At 35.9% G+C, this 9,063-nt stretch overlaps 1 protein-coding gene across 1 annotated transcript; it reads left to right on the top strand.

The window, feature by feature from the left end:
* The first annotated feature begins 7,368 nt into the window (after positions 1-7,368).
* LOC100657044 (olfactory receptor 10AG1-like) lies at positions 7,369-8,310 on the top strand. The gene has a single exon (XM_010602694.1). It carries the CDS (start codon positions 7,369-7,371, stop codon positions 8,308-8,310), a length of 942 nt encoding a protein of 313 aa, XP_010600996.1.
* Positions 8,311-9,063: the final 753 nt, after the last annotated feature.

The following is a 9,063-nucleotide window of genomic DNA, read 5'->3' as shown; positions in this document are numbered from 1 at the left end:
AGGATCCATTCCCGAAGACAGCTCATCAGACATGGGAGGGACTGGACAATGGGTTGGAGAGAGATGCTGATGAAGAGTGAGCTACTTGTATCAATCAGGTGGACACCTGAGACTGTGTTGCATCTCCTGTGTGGAGGGGTGATGGGAGGGTAGAGAGGGTTAGAAACTGGCAAAACGGTCAGGAAAGGAGAGACTGGAAGGAGGGAGCGGGCTGACTCTTTAGGGGGAGGGTAAATGGCAGTATGGAGTAAGGTGTATATAAGCTTATATGTGACAGACTGACTTGATTTGTAAACTTTCACTTATAGCACAATAAAAATTATAAAAAAAATGCATGTTCTCCCAAGATATAATATATTCTTTATAAAATGTATTCTGTGCTGTTTAAAATTTCACTTTTTTTTATGAGATTGGATATCTTTTCATATATTGAAGGGATGATTAAACTGTTATATGTTTTCTCCACTTTTCTATTTACATTTTTCACTTCTCATTGATATTTAAGAATACTTATAAGGGAAATTAGCACTTCATCTGAGGTATGACTTACAGCTGTTTTCCCCACTTTATTTATTATGTTTTCGCATGACTTTTGGTGCTTATTTTTTTAATATGTGGAAATATTTACTTTTACATAGTTAATTATTTTTCAATGATTTTTGTCCTGAATTCTAAAATTTTATAACTTGACTAACCTTCCTTATCCTAAAATTATGTTTTAAAAAATCTTTGTCTTAGAATTATTTATTGCTTAATTTTTAAGGATATTTAAACTAGTGTACCATTTGGAATGTTTCCTGCTGTAGTATGAAGTATTAATAAAAATGTATGTTTTTTTCCTCAAAAACTGTCCAAGTATCCCAATAATATTTCCTTTAAAATTCCATATTTCACCTATTTCATTTCCTATTCTTCTTATATGACATATTCTCATGTGTTTTTGGTTTCCATTTATGCCATAAGAAAATCTTGCTATTTATGCACAATACCCAAAAATAGCAAACCCGTTGCCATTAGGACAATGCTAACTCATATCGACCCTGTAGAACAGAGTAGAACTGCCCTATAGGGTTGCCAAGGAGTGACTGGTGGATTCAAATTTCCAAACTTTTAGATTAGCAGCTAAGCTCTTAACCACTGTGCAACAAGTACTCCACATGCAATTGTGGAACTTTAGGATTTCCTTTTAGCCTAGTTACTTCAGGGCTGTGCACCAACTGTGGCTCGGGCCTGGCTGCCATTCCACCCCATTGAGCTCTGTCACACCTGATTTCCGTGGAAGGCCTTTCTCACCACTCTCTCTTCATACATCTTCCATGTTTTCAAGGTTACACTTCCTGATACCTTTCAATTAACTTCCCTAAACACTTTCACATGATGTCCCTGGAGGAGGAAATCATGCTTGGTAAAGGAGAGGGTCATCAAAAAAGAAGACCCTCAACAAGATGGACTGAAGCAACAGGCTCAAGCATAATAATAGTAAGCATGGTGCAGGACCAGGCAGTGTTTCCTTCTGTGCTACATAGGGTTGCTGTGAGTCAGAACTGACTCGATGGCACCTAACAACAACAACAACAACAACAATCACTCTCTGGTATTATAATACTATAGGGCTTCCCTCTTGTGGAGATGATAGACAGATAGATGATAGATAGACAATTTACACAACTTTTACTGTAGTAGTGAAATATATATATATATAACTAACCTCAAGGTTGTGGGTAATTATAAACCCTTAGAAATCACTGCTTAATAATAAGAAGTAACATCCTGTTTTCATAAGCGGAAATTTGGCTTCAAGCCAATATTCTTAAATTATCTGTCTTAGGCTAGGTTCTCTACAGAAATAAAGCCAGTGAACTCTTGGGTTATATGCATATGTACGTGTAGATAGATAGATAGACAGACAGACATATATATGTATATACACACATTATAGAGAGAAAAAGAGAGATTCATTTCAAGCAAATTACTCACCTGGTTGTAGAGCTGGCAAGTCCCTGGGTCAAGCATCAGGGGCTGATGAACCCAAGACCCACAGGTCATAGGGCAGGCTGCTGGCTCACAGTAGGGAAGACTGAGAAATCCAAGATCAGCTGGTAAGGTGCGAGGCTGTTGCCCCAAATACCAAGAACTGGAAGTCAGGTACTGATAAGCCAAATGCAGGACCCAGGGCAGAGCAAAAGCCAGTGAACTTTGCCAGTAAGTCCACATATATTGGATGCAGGCCACACCCCCAAGGAAACTCCTTTTAAACTGATTGGCCACCTACAGCAGCTCCCATCATGGATGTGATCATATCATATCAGACCTCATCACGGAGGTGATTATATCATTATATGACTTCCAAAATATTCCATAATTGCCAAGCCACTGAGAATCATGTCTCAGCAAAGCTGACACACAATCTTAAAGATCGTACTACCTAAGCATCACTCAGATTTGAAGCCTTGATGGGGAAATATTTTATAACAATAGACAGACTACTGACCTAGAGTCTTGCCTTTAATTTCAGCTGGACTTATGTCAGAATCTTATTTTCTCCTGTGAGTTTAATAGGAATCAGCTCTTAAAAGTGGATTCACAGAGGGAATGAAATTGAGGATGGATGGTGGAATGCTGCAAGGAAAATAAAAAGCCTCCCTGTTGGGATTAATCCTGGGACCAAAAAGAAAAACAAAAACTTTTGAACTAGATTTAATATATCCAACAGCTAGTTCTCAGTTTGCCCAGGTCCTCTTAAAGAAATAAATTGTATATTATATGATTAGTAGGTAAAAACAGTCTTTGTTGTTAGAACATTTATTAAAACTTTTACAAAAGCCAGCCCCAGAATTTGGATGAAGACATCCATTTCAGAGAAGAAAATAAGCAAAATAACTTGAGAAAAAAGTGACTAGAGCTCAATCTAATAGGAACAGAGGGTCCATATAAAGAACTCATAGTAGATAAAGTGAGAATTGGATTTGGGTCAATTTGGGGTGGGAAGTATTGCTACTTAAGAGCAATCCAGGACCTTATTTAAGTCTATGAAATAAAATTTTCTTCACACTCTATTCCATTGAGAGGCTGTACAGGAAGAGTATTCTGGGTAAAGTGAGAGCTATCTGGGAAAATAAATAAATAAATCAGAGAGCGCCAAAGATATTTGTTTAATTAGAAATTTAACTGTGTCACGTGGAAGAGATCCCAGGGGATGGAGATAACTTTTTTTTTTTTTTAAAGAGCACTCCATGTTAATAATGAACAGTGTTTTAAAGGTAGATTAAACACGTATGATAAAAGAAATTGTTTCAGCCAAAGTAATTTAAATACATAAATGTGTAAGCCCTCTTCAGTGAGGACGAAACAAGGTTATCACAAACAAACCAATATCCAAACCCACTGCAGTTAAGTAGATTACTGCTCACAGGGACACTTCAGGACAGAGCAGAATTGCCCCACTAAGTTTCCAAGGCTATAAATCTTTAAGGAAGCCAACTGCCCAAACTTTCTCACACAGAGCAGATGGTGAGTTCTACCTGCAGACCTTTTGGATAGCAGCCGAGCACTTTAACCACCATACCACCAGGCCTCCTAAAAAAAAAAAAAAAAAAAAGTACTCCCCAAAAAGAAAGGTAAGTATGAAATATTTTTTATTAATTTTCAACTTTAGTTCATGGTATTATTATAGTTAATGTTTAATATGGAGTAGCAAAAATATCATTTTATTAAAGCAGCTTATTTATATTTTTGACTCTATTAAATAAATTTACCTTAAACTGATTTTAAATAGTGATATTAACAACTTTGAAACACTGAACATTTGAAAAATTACTGTTTTTGTAAGAATACTAAATAATATTATAGGAAAACTTCATTTCCAGCAAAGACTTCGTAGCAAATAAGATTATATTTATGTATTTTAGTTCTGATATTTTAATAAGACATTTAAAGTAAAACAATCCATGAAATAAATCTACAACCATTAAGGAATTGAAGAAATATTTTTTTAAAAGAAAATGATATTTTATATTAAAGAATTCATAAAATAATATAAAGTTTTAAGTTCGTACTGTTTTCAAAGTTAATTTTACGGTTTATGTTCTAATTTACGTCAAAAATACAAACACAGCTGAGGTTTAGGTAGAGTGGGGGCATTGACAATGACTAATGTTTAACTGAATCGGAATCTCGTTAACCAAAGCCAGATTTATTGCCTCCAAGTGGCTTCTGACTCATAGCCACCCTATAGGGTAGAGTATAACTGCCTCACAGGATTTCCAAGGCTGTAAATCCTTACAGAAACTCACTGTCACATCTGCCTCCCACAGAGTGGCTGGTGGGCTTAAACCATGGACCTTTTGATTAGTAGCGGAGCACTTAACCACTGCACAACCAGAACTCTTTCAATATTGTTATTCATTCCTTAATCATTTGGATTTTTCCAGGGAATGGGTGCTTAGATTTCAAATAAAAACATGAGAACATTAAGTTTTATTTCCCTTTAAGTAATAAGAACTGAAACATATTCAAGAAAGAAGAGTAATATAAATGGTTTTGGGAGAACACGCAGGGTAAATCTCTGCTCTTTCTACCCTGTTCTTTTGAGAAAAACCCAGACAAATCTTACATAACATTATACATGGATAATTTCATCACCGAAAAGTTGAATTTGTACAATTAAAAATGTTGCTTCTTTTAGCACTCACAAGTCATTTTATTTAATTAACAAGAATTAAATTATTTTTTATTAAATGCCATGATTCGTAAAGAAAAAATACATAAGAATTTGGTTCTTTTGTCCTCTTTTGAATCTTAATTCTTCTCCCCCTCTTAAGGGTGATGCTTTCATTTTAATAATGTCCATTCCTTTATTTTAGTTCAGAATCAAACCCTGAGTACCAAGTTAGGCATACACCCATTTTCTGGGATCTGTACTGATTTCAAGTAGGAAAATAGTCACAGCCTTTATGTCTCTGATCATTTAGTATCAGTAAAAGAAAATGCATACAAATGGTATTACCCTAATTGCAATTCTGAGTGCTGAACAGTGATGGGTACTACAGGTGTTACATGTCCGCAAAGCAGAGGTAATGATATAAACTCAAATATTGGCAGAGAACTCATGGATAATTGCACCTTTTGAGTTGAACATTTTTGGAGTTTGTAATGTTTTGATAATTGTTTTTAAGATCTCACTTCATTCCCACAATAATCCAGTGATACAAAAGCAAAATATATTAGAGAGTATTGTTCATGTTGTACAGCATACTGAGTAAAGTGTCAGTTTTAATAACAATTAAAATAAATGGATGATAATAAGCAACTGTTGACAACAATAACAATAATAGATGAAAATAATAGAGAACAATAAAACAATAATAATAGACTATTGTAAATGTCAGGACTTCTTCAAGTTTTTTTTTACTTAAATGATTTAATTCACTTAACAACACTAAATGGTGATATAGTTGCTAGTCATTTTACAGTGGAGCAGAAAGTGACATGGAAAGATTAATAAGCATACATGAGGTCATCATACAGCTAGATGTTGGAACTATAATTCGGTTTCAGTCTATCTGGAAAATATTATTCTATAACAATGGCACAGGGCCCTGGAGACACAGTCCTTAAACACCTGGCTGATAATCAAAAGGTCAAGGGTTCAAACTCTCCAGCTGCTCAATGGAATAAAGACATGGCAATTGGCTTCCCTAAAGATTTACAGCCTTGAAAATCCTATGGGGCAGTTCTACTTTGCACTATAATGTAGCTACGAGTTGGAATTGTCTCCTCAGCAATATATATATATATATATTTTTTTTTAACCATGGCACCCTACCTCTTCTCCACTTGGTGGGCAAGGTACAAACCCATTAGGATGGAGAGATGAAAAGCAGGGTGAGACAAGAGGAACCTTGCCTCTTGCAAAATTTAAGGAGGCACTCACTTTCAGAATAGTGCAGATGAAAGGAGGGTCCTGAGTCTCCTTAAATTTTGCACCTCTGGAGCTTCCCTAGCTAGTTCTTGTCCTGACCATGAAAGGGAATGGTGGGAAAAACAGTCCCAACAACGGAACTCTAAATTACTTTATCAAATATATAGCTAGGCAATATGTTAAATTCTAGGGCTACAGGCTTAAAGAACATATTATCATAGAACCATAACTAAAAAGTAATCAATTTAAAATTGGTAAATAGATAACATGTTTGGCCAATATTATTTTATTTAATTCTCACAAAGAAGTAAACCTTTGAAACTTTAAAAAATTGCTTAATATCGCAATTGAGTCAAACTCAAGTCCATTACAAAAAAATACTTATTTGCAGTTACAAAACCTATGTGCAATAGGTCGAATTATCCATATTTAGTGAGTCTCAATACCTTTATATCTAAAGAATAGTGAGTTTAGAATAGTTACCTAAATTTGTCTGAGAAACAACAAAAAATCATGTTGGGTGCACAGAGCACAATGGGTATAACAACAGCCAATATCATTCCTCCTACTGTCCCACATATAAACATTGATAACAAACACCCTCCATGCCGCCCCTGTTTTCACAGGGTGACCAATTTTATTATTAGTATCTGAATCAATGTTCCCAGGACAATTTCCCTGAAAAAAAAATCCTCTTATCTTGCCCACATAATATCCTTCCAAACGATATTTTTTTTTATTCCCCTGTGCAAAATGTAATACTCTCACACTTTTCTTTCTAAACTATCTAATGTGAAGGGTGATCTGGTGGCACAGTAGTTAAGTGTTCAGCTGCTATCCAAAATGTTGTTAGTTCAAGGCTACCAGTGGCTTCTTGGAAACTCTATGTGGTAATTCTACTTGTCCCTATAGGGTCCCAGAGAGTCAGAATCGACTCAGTGACAGTGGTATGGGTATATGCTTAAAATCATCAAGGGATGAGAAAAGGAAATGTTGAAAGAGGCCGTTGAAAATGTGTGTTAGAAGAAAGTTTATGATAAAGTGTTTGAGAAGCTTGATTCAGAAAATGCATAGAGAACTATAATAGAATTGTCAAGAAGTGTAATTAATTTAAAGTGAGATTAGACAGCAAAGCTGAGAGTCCATCTCCAGCAGTTGCCAATTGCTCCCGTGCCTATGCTGAGTCAGGTATAGCTTGATCTATCCTGGGGTGTGTTCTGATAGTATAAGGAAATGATCTTAAAATAAAAAAATAAATGACCTTAAAATCACTGTTGAATGTGATTTAACAGGAGGATGTGGGACATACAAAACTAGTGTCATTCTTAACGTGCAAACCATTGCAGTGATCACAAAATCCAACCTGGACACCTCAATACAATTTAGAGAAGAAAAAAGAGTTACAGGAAGGTTAAGGAAATGCATGTGTAAATTTCCCTTTTCCACAGATGAATCATCAAGAAAAATCATCACAAGATAATCTAACTGAAATCATTGAATTTGTTCTCTTGGGCTTTGCTGACATGGCCCATCTCCAGTGGTTCCTTTTTGGATTGTTTTTAATCATCTATATCATTATCCTGATGAGCAATGGCACCATATTTCTAATAACAAAAATGGTTTCTGCTCTCCAGAGCCCTATGTATTTTTTCCTGGCAAATTTTTCCTTCTTGGAAATCTGCTATGTATCAACTATTCTCCCCAGAATGCTGATTAATATTGGGACCCACAAAAGAAGAATTTCCTTAGTTGCATGTGCTACACAGATGTGCTTTTTCCTTCTGTTTGGAGGCACAGAATGCTTGCTCCTGGCAGTGATGGCCTATGACCGCTATGTGGCCATTTGTAATCCTCTGCACTATTCTCTAGTCATGAACCGCGGGGTTTGCATTCAGCTGGTGACCGGCTCCTGGACCATTGGAATCCCAGTTATGATAGGGCGTACATATCAGATTTTCTCTCTGCCTTTTTGTGGATCTGAACAAATTAACCACTATTTTTGTGATATCCCCCCAGTACTCAAGCTGGCTTGTGGGGACACCTTTGTAAATGAGATGTTGGTCTACACGTTTGCTGTGTTATTTGGCATGGTTCCATTTCTGTTGATACTGGGCTCCTACAGTAAAATCATCTCCATCATCCTGAAGTTGCCGTCAGCCACAAGTCAAGCCAAAGCCTTCTCCACCTGCTTATCTCATCTAATGGTTGTGGTGTTATTTTTTGGATCAGCCATTATTGCCTACTTAAGAACTAACTCTAGACACTCAGAGGGAACTGACAAAATGCTTTCTCTTTTCTACACTATCCTAACTCCTATGTTTAATCCCATGATATATAGTCTAAGGAACAAGGATGTCATAATGGCACTGAGAAAATTGCTTTGTAAATAACTCACTCTATTAAAGAATCAGTTTAATGTATAGAAATTGCTTTCTTTCATATTTTTAATTAAATTGAAACAGATGTATACTTTTAACCATACCTTGTGATATGAATTGAATTTTGTACCCAAAAAATGTGTGTCAACTTGACTAGGCTATGATTTTCAGTATTGTAGTGCTGGTCCACCATTTTGTTTTATGAGTCTGAGACTTCTAGAAGGCAATTGGTTTGGTGATTTCCCTGTGTGTTGTAAATCCTACCTTTATGATGTTAATAAGGCAGGATTAGAGGCAGTTATGTTAGTGAGGCAGAAATCAGTCTACAACAATAGGTTGTATCTTATGTCAATCTCTTTTGAGATAAAAGAGAGAAACTAGCATAGAGACAGGGAGATCTCCTATCACCAAGAACGAAGAACCAGGAGGCAAGAGTGTTTTTTAGACCTGGGGTCCCTGCTCCAAGAAGCTTCTAGACCAGGGGAAAATTAATGAAAAGGACCTTACCGTGGAGCCAACAGAGAGAAAAAGCTTCCCCTGGAGCTGTCCCTCTGAATTTGGAATTCTAGCCTCCTTGACTGTAAGAGAATAAATTTCTTTTTGTTAAGCTATACACTTGGGGTATTTCTGTTATAGCAGCACTAAATTACTAAGACACCTTGTCTTCCCAAACAATCATTTCCAAGTTAATAATCTCTTATAAAAAATCTCTACTCAAATTATATAAGTAACATATGTATTAGCATATAGCAAATCATTATATTA

This window comes from Loxodonta africana, chromosome 7, assembly GCF_030014295.1.
Source record: "Loxodonta africana isolate mLoxAfr1 chromosome 7, mLoxAfr1.hap2, whole genome shotgun sequence".
Taxonomy (NCBI): domain Eukaryota; kingdom Metazoa; phylum Chordata; class Mammalia; order Proboscidea; family Elephantidae; genus Loxodonta; species Loxodonta africana.
This window is presented reverse-complemented; position numbering and strand designations above follow the sequence as displayed.

What these genes read in the sequence shown, in the direction of transcription:
- LOC100657044 (XM_010602694.1), top strand. Translation starts at nt 7,369, where the DNA reads ATGAATCATCAAGAAAAATCATCACAAGATAATCTAACTGAAATCATT.